This window comes from Zosterops lateralis (assembly GCF_965231275.1).
Source record: "Zosterops lateralis genome assembly, chromosome: 1".
NCBI classification, from domain to species: Eukaryota; Metazoa; Chordata; class Aves; order Passeriformes; family Zosteropidae; genus Zosterops; species Zosterops lateralis.
The window spans coordinates 81,109,190-81,126,688 of NC_139762.1; the positions used below are offsets into that span (position 1 = coordinate 81,109,190).

The window sequence follows — 17,499 nt, forward strand, 5'->3', positions numbered from 1 at the left end:
ATTAAGAATTAGATTAACCATGGAATCAAAGTAATCTAAGTAAAATAAGAGGTTATTTCAGACTGGGAAAAATAGAGTATATTTATTTTATTATTTTTGAGACATAAATACGTGGAGCAGCACAGTGTATGCTCTGAAGAAAAACCACAAGAGGATTTCCTTTATTGAAACAAGTATATCAAGAGCCATTCATTTTTCATTTAACTTTAGGTTATTTGACATCTCTTTATTTGTTGTTTGACAACTTCATTGAGAGCATTACACCAGATAGTATATGATTTCTGTTGTGTCAAGTTTTACTACTTTTAAACAGACTTAAAAATAGAATTTAAAATTTTAACCATTGTATTGGAGGAAAAAAAAAAAGATTTATTCTCTTTAGAAGGACTTTTTTTAATATATTTTAGGATCTAGTAAAAAATAAGCAAGTTTGTATTGACAAGGTTCAGGCATGTGCAGGGATGTTCCTTATATGTGTAACATCTCTGCATGTGAGTACATGGGTTCTTGAGTATAAGCATTATAGTAATAAGGAATTTGGCCTTTTGTTTTGGCAAACTGATAGTTGGACATTTTAGCTGTGGAATGGTCTTTGAAAATCTTTGTGCCTTCCATCATATTTAATTTTACCTGGTTTATTTTAGGAAAGCATTTAATAACTTGATATTTCACAGAAACTTTAAAATATCTTTAAAGTATCTTACTTCAGGATTTAGTGAGTAAGTAAAAATGTGGATGAACTTCCAGGAAGAGCTAACAGAAATTATTTTCTTTTCCTTCTGGCTTCTTGTTCCAGGATCATGATAGCTTTGTCAGGGTTCCCTATGTTTCTGATTAACATTTTCAAAAGACAGAACTTATACAGAGAGGAGCTGTCCAATTTTTCTATTGCACTTCTAATTGAATCACAGATCTGTGTGCAAAATCTGATATGGAAGAGTATAATTTGCATTGGTGGAAGCCCCTTTGCTTATAGTCATGGGAGTTAACCATGGGATTAGAGAAAACATTACACAGTGCTTTCATGTGTGTGTTAAATCTTTGTAAGTATGTGGAAAAACCTTGTTGATTTATAAATTGTATAAATCATTATCTTTGCAGTGATAGTGTTAAAGGACAACAAAGTGAAGTAGCAGCCTGCTTGTCCCTTATGCAGTCTGCTCTGGTGGGGGTGTCTCTGCCTATGGGACACCATCACCAGAGTTGGACCTAGATGATCTTTAAGGTCACTTTTAACCAAAAACATTCTACCATTATCTGATACTAACTGTATGTTATCAGTACTGATTTGTATAATCAGTGCAGACTAAACTGTTGAATGATTCAGGCCACCTATCCCATTGGATACTCTATTGCTTATCCAAGAACTGGTGAAATAACCCACAAGCTTGGTGAAATGTGTGTGTGTTTTGAATGCTTGCCTTGATAGAAAAGCTACATATAAATGAATAGGTGGGGAACAGAAGTGTTCTGTAGCAGTGATGTGGGATGGGAGCTCTGATCTGCCTTACCTCTCCTTGTCCTTCATATCAGTCTGCTAAACCTTGCTCTCACTTAAGCTGTTGCTGTGAAGGCAGAATATATTGGTTATTGCTGGAAAATAAAAAATCAAAAGCTGGTAATTAGATGGTAGTTAAGAGGAATTGGGAATCTGAAATGCGCTTGCAAATGGGGCCACGGGGCTGAGTGGATTTGCCATAGAAGTTGCACGCTCCTCCACTGTATTTCGGTTGTTTTAGCTGTGACCACCCTACATTTACTGAGAAGAGTTTATATAATACCCAGTGCCCTTTTAAACTGTACCAAAGAACTTCAGGACTGAACCCACTGCAAGGAGGTAAAGTTGCCTTCATTATCTGACTGAAGCAGGCTGACACAATAGTCATTTCATGACACTTTGGAGCACATCCAGCAGGTCTTTAAGGTAGTAACTGCTTTAATATAATCTTTATTTTGGAAGTTTGCCTAGTATTAATGTGCAGAATACCCACTAATAGTTTTGTTTGGACAGTACAATTTTTTTCCTTTAGATTGCTGATTCACATTTAAAATGTATTATATTAAGTTTCTATGAAAGCTAATACCAGGTACTATCAAGTACTTTTATACAGTGATATACTAAATGGCAGAGAACTGTTTTAAGTTGAATATATATTTTTTTAAAAAAACCCCAGCTATTTGAAATTGCTGTATCACTGTCTTCCTTCTGGTTTCTCTTTACATCCATGTACAAATTTTGGCACATCTTTTAGTACAGTTTACAAATATAAAAAACTATGTCCAGATGGCTACAGCAATAATCTGTGATGTGATGATCTTCTTTTTTAATTATTCAACACATGTGACTCCAATCTCTGTGTTGCCTTTTCCCAATTTATATAGAACACAACAGCTAAGCTTGCATTACTTTCTTATTGACTCTTTCTTTACTGCTTTGATTAACTTTGCCTTTGCTTGAAACTACTTCTATACATCTTCAAGATTTGACCAAAACTTTTCATCCAATGCTAACCTTAATCTTCTTCATCCTCCAGTTAAGTGATACAACTTCTCTCTTCCCAGCTAGTTTTTCCTATGGCTACCTCAGTGCCTTATTATCTGCTGCTCTGTTGCAATGACCTCTCCCAGTCCTGAACTTTTGCTTTTAGTTCAATCAAGCCATGTTTCTAAACTTTTTTTTTTGTGTGTGTGTGTGGGGGTTTTTTTGTATTTTGGACAGCTTTCAAAACACAAGCTTTTGTAATTTAAGATTATTTTATATATAGTGAAGTTTCAGCACATTGTAATGCAAATTAAGTCACAGCTTTACTTGTAGTTGTGACTCTGGTCCCACACAGATTCCTAATTCTCATTGGTTAAATTTCAAAATTGACTTTTTCTGTAACTGAAAAGCTGGCAGTACAAGACTCAGACCTTAGCAGAAGTGGTAACATGGCTCTGCTTGGTCAGAGGGGCATCCAGCCCAGAGTCTGGTCTTAGTCAGGAGCAGACAGCACATGGCTCAGGGAAAGAGGGTAAGACTGCAGCAAGCAGCTACTGGGATTTTTTCAGAATATTGTTGCAGTTTCAGGCACAGGAAGTTCCTGAATTTCACACTGCAAAATGGGAGTTTCTAGATATTTTATAGCTATCAATGGGTCCATTTTTTGAAGGTCTTCCTGACCCCATTTTAGAACTCTGTAATTTTTCTAAAATTACCAGAGCCCTGTTATATGGACGCTGTTCTGACCTGTTATTACTCTCAGCACTTGAAACTGTATTTCTACTACAGAACAGCTTGTGTTCTATGTCGTTGATGGTGTTGACAGTCTGTTGGGCCCTAAGAAAATGTGTTTGGTTTGCCAATAATAGTACCAACTGGAAAAGGAGCAGGCAAGTGTTGTGTAGAGAGAAAAGAGAAGATGAAATGCAGGGCTATGTGTGTTGTGTATGTGTAGCAAATCCCTTATTTGCTACAGTTCTTCCTTCTCCATTTCCTTTTCCTGCCCTAGCAGACACTTCAGTCCTTTCCTGGATAATTTTCTTTCACTTCATGCCTTTCCCTTGTTAAACTTCTTCTGTTTTTTCTTTCACTTTTCAGACTTTTATTTGCAAACAATCATTACCATTTAATATTTCTATTAAAGTTATTTTGTAAAAAAAAACCAACTTTGTTGACTTTGAAGTTTGTCTGAGGTGGAGAATCCTTCCTTTTATTACTGCATTTCTGATGGCTAGTCTAAGGATCAGAATTGGATGTCCCAAGCACTGCATGGGGAAAGGCTCTCTCAACGACTAGAACAAGGCACTAGATATGAGTGGAAGGAAACTTTAAGTAGGAATCTGTGTCTTGGGAGGATATCAAAAAGGCTGAGGACCTGATGGACAGCTAAGAAAAAAAAGGAATTTGAAAAAAGTGCTGAGATTTTATTGGGACCTGGGCTTAGTCTGTGCTGATTTGACTTTATTCCTAAATTGCCTGTGTTTCTTTTTTGCGTGGTCCTGCTGGGTTGGCCTGTGCTTGCTCAGGGAGCTGAGGTCCACTGGCTCTACACCCCACTGATGAGGCAGAGAAGCCCACAATGTGATAATTGAGTTCCGAGGTGTTATTGCCAACTCCTGGCTTCACTCAGGCCAGTGTTCTTGAAACACTGCTTCCTTTGCTGAAATCACAAATATCAGCTCTATGAGAAGTGCTGGAGAACTGGCTTTGATGACAGATTCTTGTCTTACGAGTTGTCACCCTCATCTACAGATATTAGCTCTCTTTTGGCAAAATGTCATTATGAATTCAAGGATTGATTTTTGACTGTGTTAGTCAATGACAGCTGATGACTGTCTGCCTCTTGCAGAACTTAAAATTCATGGCACTGCAGAAATGAATGACAATATTAAAAAAAAAGTTGAAGGAACTCAGTAATCAGTTTTTTAATTGAAGCTGACTCTCACTTTATGCAAATACAAATTAGAATATGCCACTCTGCAGCATAGTAAACAGTCTGCATTGCTGGGTCCAGTGATGAGTCTTGCTGATGTACGACTGGATTATTTCACTGAAGATCTGTAGCCTCCAGTCCCGTCTTGATGTTTAGTGAGGTGATCTTTGAGCTATTGATCTAATTTAGTATCTGACTGATATGCAAATTGTTTTTCTAAAGGTATACTGAGTAAGGGATGTATTTTGAGGTAATTATACTATAAAGAGTATGGGTTTGGGTTTTTTGTGCATTTGACAGGAAACAGGATGTGCTGTAGTAAAAACAACTGCTTGAGGATTTTTTTTTTTTTTTTTTAAAGAGCCCTCTTGATGCCTGCTTCTGTCCTCCATCCCTTTTTCCTTCTGAGCTCCAGGGTTTGTTACTACTGGTGAATTGAGAGCATACACATTACCTTAGAATTTAGCTCAATCTTCTGGTAAGTGTGGTGATAGAGTCTTTTTCATGTAGTCCTTTCTCTAACAATCTTCCTCTCAGATGTTTTGTATGAGTTTGAGGGGTTTGGATTTAGCAAGTCCAGAAAAATTACAGAAAGAGGCACTGAGCTACATTGTAGGGGTATTTATGATACCCTCTTTTCTGATTTGTCTACATGCTTACTAGTGATACACAACAGTGTGGCCTTTTTTTGGTGAAGAGGAAACAACAGTTCTCCTTGCTTTCATGTCACTTGCAGCAGCAAGCGTTCTCTTTTTTTAATAAATTGTAAAAAAGGTACCAGTAGCAATACAGTAGACAAATTAGGTATTTTTCATAAAGTTGTCATGACCAAAGATGAAATAATTATTACTATTTTAAGGTGTGTGCAGTAGCAATATGGGACAATATCATCTTTCTTTGTACTCCTAATTCTGTTCTAATGAACTCACAGAATATACAGTTTGTTTCATTAGTTAAATACTTTTTTTCCAGGTTTGTGCTAGTGCAAAAAGGTCATCTTGAGTAGTTACTTCACATGAGCATTTTTTTTCCCAAATCTTTTCTGTTTTGCAAAGATGTGGAGCAGAGTGCCCGGGGAAGGTGGAATGAGTCTCCAGCAACAAATTACATGAGCAGCATCTGCACAAGTAAACACTGGAGTGCTGTAGAGAAACCCCAGGCCTGTTCCTGAATGCCTGTACCCAGAACCTGTCCTGAAATTGGCATCTTTTAAACATGTCCTGCTGTTTGTATACTTATATTGACATAAGCTCACTTCCTCTTCCACTAAAAGTGTAGTTTTAAACTATCACTTAAAGAATCAGCAAAGATAATTATTTGAAAGCATCTTTGCTTTGGAACAGCTGCAGCTAGTGTGGCAGTTCTTGCATACAGTGGATTATTTTGATTGAACATAGGAAAATGTAGTTTATAATTCAGAGGTAAATTGTACTTCAAACACAGTGTACTTTAAGTGATCTAGAAATATTGACATACTGATTATTTGACTTTAAATATATGACTTCAGTGCCTGGAGGGAATAGTCTAAATGAATCTGCTTTCACCTAGCAGTAGCAGGTACCTGCCTTGCATGCTTAGCTGTGCACACTTTTCCTCTTTAGCAATAGATGTCTTTTTTTGGTTTGTCTGAAACAGAAAATCTTGAATTGCAGTTTTTTTCTTCATCAAATACTACTGTTGGAGAAACCAGAGGCTACATTTGTAAAATATAACACCTTTGCCTAATGGGACTCATTCATCTTTATATTTCTTCTAGGCAAGCTGGATCAAAACTAAGGGTATAAGGGATAGAGTAAGTGCACAAGACCCTTTACATACAGGAATAAAAAATATATTGAAATAAATTGCATCTTATAGCACTGCTTATTCTGCTTTCTTTTTCATTTTTTATCTTCAGATTGTTTTGTAAACTTGTAAAATGCAATTTTTTGAAAGTCTGAATAAAGGTCTCTCCTAGAAAAGTTATGCAAATAACAGATTGATGTGCAGTCTCCCCAGATATTTAGGAATAGTTAGAAAGCTGGTCAGTGTCACTATTTGGATATGTGTTTTGAAGAGTTTTGACCTGACCATTATTGTCATTGTTGAGGGAGATTTACACATGGAAATTTTACAGAAATCAAGGAAACCAGCTTAATCTTTTCATGTTTAGGGTTCTCTTGGCTTTGTCTTGTCTTGTCTTGTCTTATTGCTTCAGGCTAGCTATCACTTCTTGGCAGGAAAGCTGCACTTTCAATAAGGAGAAGGGGTGATTTCAGGAAAGATTACTTTGTCTGCTTGAGGCCTTCTGACTTGTTGCAGTGTTTCAGGTCTGTGTAGCATGCTGCCACAGGCTCACTCTCACAGCTGCTGTCTTGGGCAGCGATGGAACTTGGGCAGCAGTCCTTACTCAAGGATGTACAGAAGGGAGCAATCTAGCCTGTACAAATTCTGTGGAAAAAATTTGGAAAACGATTAGCTGGTGCTAGTAATATTAGGGACCAATGCTTACAATCCATTCTGCCTTCTGAGCGTGGCTGTTAGAACACACTGCTGTTATTGTGGAGTGTCATTTCATGAACAGCCCTTTGTTTTATGCATTTAGGATGGTTATTTTACGCAAATAGAAAGTTTCAACCTCATTAAACAGCACACTACAATTCAGTGAGATCAAACATATTAGAAGTCAAAATTGCTGATTTTCTTTTCCTGAATTTCTCCATTAATTAGCAGGGTGACATTTCTGCCTTTGTGGAGTTGTCTTAAATCTCTGGTCTTCTCCCATGAAAGGCAGTGATGTCTCTTATCTGCATGTTGTCAGCACACAAGCCTGTGTGACTCACTAAAGCTACTGGTGGTGAAAGTTTCTTTTGGGTTGTGTGATTAGGTTGTTACTGCTTGTCACGTTTTTAGTGATGAAACAAAAGGATTTGGGTTGGATCTAAAATTATATGAAAACCATTGCATTGTTGATTGCTATCTAAATTTTACCTGAGAAGGGTCTTCATCATTTGAGTCTGCAATTCACAGCTTTGTCATCAGTCAGGAAATGGATGAGGACTAAGCCAGTGTCAGAACCAGTAACCCTTGCTGCTGTAAAGCAAAAGTGTGTGTCAGAGCATTGAGGTGATTCTTATCCTACCCCTTTCTGTACTGTTCCATACAAACTTTACAGATAGACAAAAAATACATGCTATAGGACTGTTCTCTCCAAGTAGTCATTCATATGAGGGAGCAATTATTTTTCTACCTTGTACTTGCAGGAAGTCAAAGCACTCTTTCATCTCTGAGGAAAGCAGTGGATCCAAGTGAACAGGGAATATAGATTTAAATATGTTTGCTCTATCTAAGAGGATAAAATAAAATAAAAAAAAAAAGTTGGATAATTTTCTTTTCCCCACACATTAAAAAAATAAAAGAAAGGGGGTAATGAATATCAGTTTTTTTTAATCCTGCTGGGTGATAGATCAATTTTCCTAAATTGGGTAACTGATGATAGGTTTGTGAAGTAATTAGAGGCGTGGCTGACAGCATATTTTGAGTAGTCAAATGCCACACAGAAAGAAGGCAATGTTGTTTTGATTTAAACTTCAAGAATTGTCTATTATTTTCTGTGGTTTGCTCTTGTTCTTAAATAAATTTCTTTGAATTCTCCAGGTGCTTTTCCCATATGAGTGCAAGAAGAGTAGACAGTTAAAAGAAGTGACTGCTGTGGAGGACAGCATGACCACCATGAAAGGAAGCTGTTTCCTCACACTGCTCTTGGCAGGACTTGGGGTGTTAGGAATACTGGAGTCAACAACAGAAGATACCCACTGCCACAGAGCTGTGCATCCAATTATTGCATACAAAGGTAAGATGTAAATGCCAAAAATCTTTTCCAGAAGTAGGCTAAGGTGTAATGACTTCATGGAAACCTCTGCTTTTGGTGTAGAATGGTATAGGAAAAAAGGTGCATTCAGTGCTGTTTTATAAAAATCTGGGCTGTATTCTATGCAAGTTAAATACGGCTAGGCTTCCAAATTTTGTTCAGCATTTTTGCTGAATGTATCACTTAAAGGTGGGTGACTCATTTTCCTTTGTGGTTAAAACCAGCCTGTACCATTGCATGGAGTTATTCCTTTCCAAGTGAACAATTCTGCACATGTGCAGTTAATTTCATGGAGTTGCTCTTGTCCCTTTTCTTCACTCCAGTCAGGCCTCTCTGGATGGTAGCCCTGCCCTCAAGCTTATCAGCTGGTTCTCTAAATTTGCTGTTATCTGCAAACTTTATAGACCTCGTTCTGTTGTCTTCCCTTCTTGATTAAGGCATTAAACAGGATGGATCCCAGGATCAACCCTTGTGTTATTCCACTTATTACTGGCTCAAGTGGAGTAAGGGTATTAAACATTTACTCTCCAAACAGTAGTTCTTGAACCCCTTCTGCTAAGCAGCAGATGCCTTTGATATTATAGTGGTGGTATTGAGTCCTCAGCAGCATCCATTTCTGCTACCACTAGGTCATCTGCCCAAGTCAGCAGCAGGCTGGTATTATCCCTGCACAACCTTTCATCCCTGTTCAACCTTCCATTACTTTTGAAGCAGTAGAAGCTGTTCCTGTTGCCTTTGACATTCCATGCAAATCGAAACTCCCACTGAACTTTGTTTAACCTGATGTAATCCCTGCATGCCCATATGGTCTTTCTAAATTCCTCCTTGTCCATGCTAATGCCTGATACAACCCTTTTTGTACTGGAGCTGTGCCACGAGTTCCTTCCTTCACCAGGATAGTTTCTTCATACATGTGGTTGTCATCTTGAGTATTGGGGTGGAACACTGAAGAACAGTTGGAACAAAGCAAAGAATACTTGGAGGATGTTTTCTGTAAAAACCTGAGGCAGTTAATAGCTTATTTGACTTTTTTTTGTTTATTTGAATTGAGATTTTTCCATTAGAGTCACAACTTAGAATGAGTTCCAAATAGTTTGTAGTTATGAGGATGTAGGGATTAAGATGTATTATATTACACACTGCATTCCTCCTGTTTCTCAAAGATCGCACATGTGTAAGTTTTTTGTTCCAATGAATAAAAATTTATTGAATTTTAATTGAAAAAATATTTGTTTCCATTCTTTTCATAAACTTAGAGAAAATAATGTTGTGTTTTTTGCAGAAAGTATTTTATTCTGGCACTTTAATGGTTTAATAATAGTAATGGTACCAGCTGTCCTGTTCTTCAATACACTGGAGAAAGAACTCTGTAGCTCAGAACAGCAAACCACCAGTGTATTGTGAAGAAGGGACCTTTTTCACTCGCTTATTGATGGGCTAAATAGTATGAGTTATTCTGATGAAATACCTGGTTTCCTTAGCATTCATATTGTGCATATAATTTAGTTTAAAATGCTATTTTTTATCAGGACATGCATACACAATATTCTAAATTAAAGTAATTAAAGTAGCACAGTTAAAATTCTGGCACTTAGGCTTCTTAATTTCACAAACTAAGAGATCACTGCATGTACTTTTTGATTTGGTATATGCAACGGTAAAACAAAATGATTGAAACTCATTAGTAGTGCTATGTTCTAGGAGTTGATTAAAAATGTGTCGGTTTATGAATCTAATTCAGCCAATATTTAGGAGGGTTTCTTGAATTTAGACTGATCCTGCCTTCTAGACCTCTCATGTTCTCTGTCATATTTAACTTCTAGTGATATCCTTCCATTTCTAAGTCACTATGATAAGGCTTTTTGGGGATAGAGGACATATTGTTCCAGTTGCATCTTTTGATATAGCCAAATACAGTGTCACGGTTAGAGTTTACAAAAAAAAAATTCCCAATTTATTTTTACTGTAAATATATGTTGGAAATATAATTATATAGAAACATTTATGGTCAGATCTTTAATGTGAGATCTAGTAAGACTTTAATGCAAGACTCCCTCTTGACCTTTATGGTAAAAATACCATTAATTAGTACATATCCGTGACATACATTTGTGTTTATGAACTGACATCTCTTGAAGAATATTCTGACAAGCTGTAGTTCATACTTCACACAATAATCTGTTGGGAGTTCTTAAAAACTATTACAAAGTACATGTAGAAACACATATGCAATGCAGTATACAGCCTGTGATAGCTGGGTAACCTAGTTGGTGTGGGCACACAGGATTTGACTTGTAGTTGCAGGACTGCCCATTAATGGAAAACAGAAGTTTTGAGACCCCGGGAAAAAGTGCCTGAGAGGTTTGTCTTTGAATCTGTATGTTAGGAATGGATTAATTGGGGTATCAGAATAAAAGAAGAGAGATGTGTGTGAGAAGCCACTCTCTGAATGAGTCTTGCAATAGGAGTTGGCAGGTTTCAAACAGCCACCTTACTGATATCCATGTTCTTGTGACATTTGCTGACTTCGTGAAGGCCTGTAGGAAAATACTCTCTGTATCTATTGATGTCGTTAGCACTGCTAGGCCAAGGTCGAGTTGAAAAATCAATTCGTAACAGTTAAAATCCCTTTGAGTGCTGCTTTAATGGCCTAGTCTGTAAAGTCATCTTGTAACAGTATTAGATCCACCAGAGCTAAATACTGTATGGGATGCTGAACATTAACCAAGGCTGAGTGCTATTGAGTTGTAGGTACTTTAAAGCTTGTAAGTAAACTCAGTACTAAGTTTACAGAGATATCAACACTTTTATTTTATTTATAACTGATCAAAGCACTTTTTTTTTTTTGTAGTTTCTGGTATGCCAAAGTAGCAATGTACTTATTTGATTTGTCTTCCTTTGAGAGGTATGGTAGATGAAGTATAAACTATTAAATAAAACTAATGGAGTGAGTGTCTGGTGTAGCGTATGGATGAACAGCTGCAAAAAACCTAATAAAAAGACAAAATAGTCCCCAGGAGTTGTCATAGTGAAATATGGAAGGGGAGTATATCTCCTGAAAGAGCTTGCTTTCTTTTCCACTGCCCATCAAAAATTGCTCACCTAGGTGATGATTCTGTCAAGATACCTTGTGTAGAGATGCATATACTATTTCTAGCACTGATTTTTCTAGCTAAATAGTTTTAGTTGAAGACTGTGATATATCTTCTGATAGCAAATGGCAAGAATTTTACCCACCAGCTAAGAACTTTTGCTCAACTACTTTCTTTGCTAGTGGAAGAGGAAAAAGAAGATGCAATAGCAGGAGATGCACATACTTTGAAAATATTTTTTACATGACCTCAAAGATTTCATTTTATGTCTCTCATACACAGTATTAATAACCATGTTGTAATTTGTTTATCTGCATAATTAATATTAAGACTGAATAATGCACCTTTTTGCTCTCCCAGAATCTGTAAGTAAGAAAGTGAGCTATAGATCAGAAAATGTTGGCAGCTCTAAAATTTCTTGTCATAGAGCATCCTTCAACTAAAATAAGGCGCTTTGTGTCTTCCTTGGAAGCTGAAAATTTCCTTTTCTCATTATTTAAAGTTGTTAGGAATTATCACAGAAAACAGATTTATATAAATAGACCTCTAAGTATTGGAGAGATGGACAGGATCAGTCCAGGAGTGCGTAGTTCAGTGTTTTATGTGATGAAGCTGACTGATGGTGCACGGTCCCTGTTTGAAGTTCCTTTCTCTCTCTCTCTCTAAGGAGGACTCTGCATCTAGAAGTGCAAAAATGTGCTAATCTGTTGAAATGCAGGCTTAATAAAAAAAAAAAAATAAAATCTGTCTGCATAAGCTAAGAATTCATCAGCTGTCCTAACTAATTCCAATAGTTGCAGTCAAGGGCGTATAAATCAAGTGTAATTTAGAACTGGGTAAAAGGAAAAAAAGTGCAGATTACAGAATGGATACAGAGAGTCTCTGTGTGAGATCCTTGATCTTTACACAAGTTTCCAAATGTTTACAATGTAAAAAAAGAGAAAATTATGCTTGAAGTAGCTTAAGAGTTAAAACAGAGAAAGGGCTTAAATAAGCTACTCATTAAAATTAGTCTTACAAATTTTATTTTTATTAAATTTTATTTTATTTGGATATACTTTCATTTGCATGCAGATATGAAATGTTAACTCTATAAGTGCATTTAAGGGTTTACTGATTGTCAGCTACTTGGAAAAACCATTGTAGTAAAGGGGTTATATTATAGTGTTTAACCTGAACAGATAGAAAATGCTGTAAAAACCACATTTGCTCTATGAGAAACAATGACGCTTTATAAAGGTTGAACTATTCTTAAGCAAAAAACCCCAAAGCAAAACATTTGATTGGTGTAATGTTTGTCTAAATATTTCCAGCATTTTGTAGTCCAACTGCTTTACAGAACCTTTGTGGTAGGTCTCTGTGGACCTGACCTTTTATTAGATTATATATTAAAATAACCAACCAAAAATGAAAACAATCAACAAAAAGGATAAAAGCAGTTACAGTTTCTCCAGACACATACATTTGCTGAACTTTGAAACACCAGACCTTTCAAAACTCAGTTGAAGACTCGTTCTGTAGACAGACACTACCCATGATGTAGAACTGATCACAACTGCTTAGCAGCGTGTGAGTGAACTGGAAAAAAAAATTACCCACTCTAGTTTCAGATGTGAAATTTTAAGTATTGACTGTCTTGAAATTTACCTGTATAAAGTTTAATTTCTTTGGCTTTTTAATAAGAAATAAAGTGCAGTTGTGAACTTGACTTAATTGATGCTGGGAAAAAAGCAGAGATCATTTGCTCTGGGGCAAGTCTCATTCTTCTAGGCTCCCATAAAATAATCAGAATTTAAAGTTGTGCTGTCTCAACAAAAAAAAAAATCAATTTACATAATTTTAGAAGCTATATTTAGTGATAATTTAAATACATACTGTGCTGTTACAAAGTTATCTGTTGAATAAACATGCTCAAAAATAGCACGTCTCAATCCATAGAAGAAATGAATTTAAACCCTTCATTTCAGCTTGAGGTTAACCAGAAATGAAAAATAGCACAATTATTTTTGATTTCTTGGTTAGAGAATCCTAAGAAATATGTTTTCTTAACCTTATTGTCTGACCACCACAGAATTCCCTCACTTGATGTTTGTCTAAGTAATATAGACTCAGTACATTGCTCTGCTCATTTTATCCTGTGGTTTGTGTATGGAGTGTATGCACTTAACATGCCAAGAGGAAATAATATGTGGGCTGAATGAAGGAGGATAAATAGCATATGAACTTGTTTTTGTTTGTACTCTTCTCTTTCTCCTAATCTTGCTGTGAGTTTTCTTTTAAACTAATAGTAGTCAGCTAAGCTTTTTAGTTTTTCCTGTTTTTTTTTTCATTTTCTTACCAATTTTTCATAAATAAATAAATTTCAAAGATGATCTGCCAGCATCTGCAGTGAGATTAAGGTGTATTGCGTTCTGTAACCTATCATCTTTTGAGTTTTTCTTTAGATGAAGATGATTCATCAGGGAAGAAATGTTGATTGCTAGATGCTGCTTTGTCTAGATGACAGGACTACAAGATTGTTTGTGCTACCTTGCCAAAAGCCAGCCCCTCTTAAGGAGGAAAATAATTCCTTCATCCGTTCTATATTTTTTGTATTGAGTCAGGTTTGCTTTTACTTTTGTGCAGGAGATTAAGCTTCTGATGGGGAAGAGCAACCTTCAGCTCTTTACTTTTAATTAAAAAAACCCATCTTTGGAGATGGAAGGTTACTATCCTATGTTTCCCTGAATCACCCAGTGTCATTGCTGCCCATTCCCATAGAAATGAGGGAATGGCAGGGGCTGAATTCTCTAAGCAAAGGACTTGCACACCAGCTACTTTTTTTACCCCCTGACAGTGATCATGTTTTAAAGCAAGCATCAATTCACAATTATTTTGGCATCCCAGTCAAGTGCTGGACCTTCATAGAATGCTAATAATTTTCATAAATTTCGATAATAGAAAATTAGCAGTGGCTACCATGGCTAGTGAGCTGTGCAGACATGTCCTATGAGCCTTTCCATGGCTGATTTGTTACTAATTGCCCTAATGTGGCTATTTAGAGCATGTGCAGTTCTCTGGTTGTTAACAAAGCAGCAAAATGCGGGAGATGCTCCTGGTGCATCCTACCGTCTGTACAAAGTGGGCAGATGGACTTAAAATCTGGATTTTTTGTTCTTTTTACTTTTTCTTCTTCTTCAAAAGAGCTGTATTTTTGCTAAAAGGTTGTAAACCATCCAAACTGGGATATGTTAAAGAAACAGATCAGCAATCAAGAAATAGAGCTCATATGCAGATGAAGTTTTGTCAATTTTTTTTTTTTTTTTTTTGTGTGTGTGTGTGTGTGTTCTTAAAGCAAGAGGGAGCAAAATATTGCTCTGGGTTTTTTTCTATTTAATTTTTCCTCCCACCAGATATAATTTAAATTCTTTTCATAAGAAAAGACTAGAGAAAAGGGGGCTCAGGTGTGACCTTATCAGTCTACAACTACTGACAGGAGGTTGTAGCAAAGTGTGGGTTGGTCTCTTCTCCCAAGCAACAAGTGATGAGACAAGAGCAAGCTGCCTCAAGATGTGCCAGGGAAGGCTTATATTGGATATTAGGAAAAACTTTTTCATTGAAAACATTGCTGAGCATTGAGCCAGGCTGCCCAGGGAGATGATGGAGTTGCCATATCTGGATGTATTCAAGACACATGGAGATGTGGTGCCTAGGGAGTTGGTTTAGTGGTGAACTTGGCAGTGATGGGTTAACAGCTGGACTTGATGACCTTAGTGGTATTTTCCAACCCAAACCATTCTATAATTCTAAGTAACTTAAACTGTTAGTTCAGAAAGATGTCAACAACTGCAGTTACTGGCCATCTGATCCTGGGCAACTTTGTTTTCACACTTTGTAGTGGCACAGTTACTGGAAAGACTCATTCCGGCGGACTTCCCTTCCAGATCCTGTGCACTTTGTGGGGCTTGCATTGCTGTCACTTGATGACACCTGCTGCCCTTACTGCCTGTCACTGAATGTCACCTCCTGCTGCATATCACTTTGGCTGAGATATTGGGGAAACCGTGGCCCATCCTTTGGCCTTGCTTCGAGCTCTAAAGTTTCAAGAATCTTAAGAGGTGTGGAGGAAAAACATTACTTGTTTTTTTTATTTTCTTCCTAATTTCTTAAATACCTTACCAAGATACATTTTGTTTATTAGATAGATTGGGTGGAAGAAGAGAACCATAGTCGGTGCTTCTTTAAACTGTGGGTGTTTTTTTTTGTTTGTTTGTTTTTGTTTTTCCATATGCTTTCTTCCCTTTCTTCTGTGGAAGTGCTTGTCTGTTGTTGACAAGACTTTATGACACTGGGTAGCAGCTGATTTTGTATGGCTGAATGTGGTAGATACTTGTTACATGACAATTTGGCACATTCAGGTTGGACCGAGCTTTGACTCATCAGAAGCTTGTCTTTCCATTTCCAGTGCTTACTTCAGGTTTTGTTTTGATGGATTTATGGCTCTTTTCTACCATATCTAGGAATGAGGACCTGACTGTTTTACAACCAGCTCTACAGTAAATCTACTAAAGTAGTTGTTAATAGTGACAAAGCCCTGGAGTTTAACAGTGCCTTTTAGAACAAAAGTAAGTTCTGCAAAGAGAAGTGTTGATTGTAGTGTTGTGGTTCTTTCTCCTTTTTTCCTTGCTTTTTGCTTTCTTTTTCTTGGCTTTGGGGCATCTTTTTGTTTTTGTGGTGGGTGAGTAGAGGAGGTGGGGAATATATTCCTCTTTGAAGTCCTGGCTCCAAACTCTTACAAGGATTAGTGTCAGGCTTTGCTCTCTATACCCTTTGTTTTACACTATGTCTTATTTTGTTGGGTTTTGTATTTCTTTATGAAGTATCATCAGACCTATATTTTGTGAGCTACAGTTTTGGATAGAATTGATAGGATCAAGAAATTTTATTTTGCTGAGACAATGTAAATAAAAAAGGTAATTATGTTCATAGGCCAACATATGTAAGAGTGCTTCATTGCAGGATGGTCAGTTCTAGCTAAAGAGGTCTTGCTAATTGAAGCATAGGTATTTCCAACAAAAATTAACAGTCCATAACTGTCTATGGGCAGTCTGGTTTCTGTTTCTGCTCCCTACAATACATGTATTAAAATTGAGCAGATTTCTTTACAAGACTCCATCTTGAGACTAAATAATGATTTCCCATAACTATACAATATGATTTCCTTCTAAATGAATTCTTTGGCTGGCTGCCAAAGCCAGCATGTAAGCATTAAAATGTGAAAGATTAAACCCCTCTGAAGAGAGTGCGTGACTGAGGATGTCAAATGTTTCCCCTGGTCAGTCTGTCCCTCCATCACGTTCAGGAAGATTGGCAGCAGCAGCACAGGGAGCAGAGGTGGTAACTGTAAGGAGTAGCTGCTCTCCCTGGGAAGAGCATTAGGGCTCTGTGCTGGATGAGGTGTGAAGTTAGTGGTTTTTAACTTTGCTGGTAGCGCTGAAACCACTTTCATCTAAGTGGGAGTTCAGTCTTTTTTTCCTTACACTTTCTTGTATTTGTATGCAATATGTGTGTTTGAACAATGAAGCATAAACAACTCCAAGCCCTTGTTCAGAAAAATAAGAAATAAGTAGACGTTGCAGCAGATGTTCCTGTCTCTTCCCTGAGGGCACAGACAGTCAGAACCCAAATTCCCTTTAATTATCCCAGTAATAGACATATGCACACACATAAGAATGCAGCAATATCTACTTCTAGCTGGGGGAGCTCTGGCAGGGCAGAGAAAACAGGAACGCAGGCTAGATTTTAGACCTTGAAGGTTAGAGTGGATTATAAAACCAGGTGAGGGAACTGGGGCAGGGAAACTGCTGTGACTGTGTCTGCTTTGCCTGGAGAGCAGTAGAGGTGGCTGGGGCAGCCACTTTGTGTCTACTGAGAGAATCAATGAAAGAGGAGAGGAGTTGGGTAGAAGGGAATAAATTTACCATAGGCTTAAGAAAGAAGTTCAAGTATTCATGCATTTGAAGTCAAGAACCATATACCTGGTAGGAAGTATGCTTCATTTTCTCTTTTCCCCATTAATAATAAATTACTTACAGCCTTGCCTCATTACTTCCAAAATTGTTCTGAAGCTGTAGCTGTTGATAAAATGAATGCGCAATAAACA

General features: G+C 37.1%; 1 protein-coding gene across 14 annotated transcripts in view; it reads left to right on the top strand.

The window, feature by feature from the left end:
- The window catches only part of SEMA5A (semaphorin 5A), a 310,831-nt gene that overhangs the window by 90,179 nt on the left and 203,153 nt on the right, over nt 1–17,499 (top strand). For 12 of the 14 annotated variants that reach the window (XM_083854446.1, XM_083854449.1, XM_083854445.1 and 9 more), the window contains one exon: nt 8,052–8,247. In XM_083854446.1, the coding sequence (XP_083710572.1) occupies nt 8,118–8,247 (130 nt within the window). In that variant the 5' untranslated portion in view covers nt 8,052–8,117. Of the gene's footprint in view, nt 1–4,571; nt 4,894–6,075; nt 6,208–8,051; nt 8,248–17,499 lie in introns of those variants that run through there. The other 2 variants (XM_083854444.1, XM_083854443.1) reach the window with 2 other exon arrangements.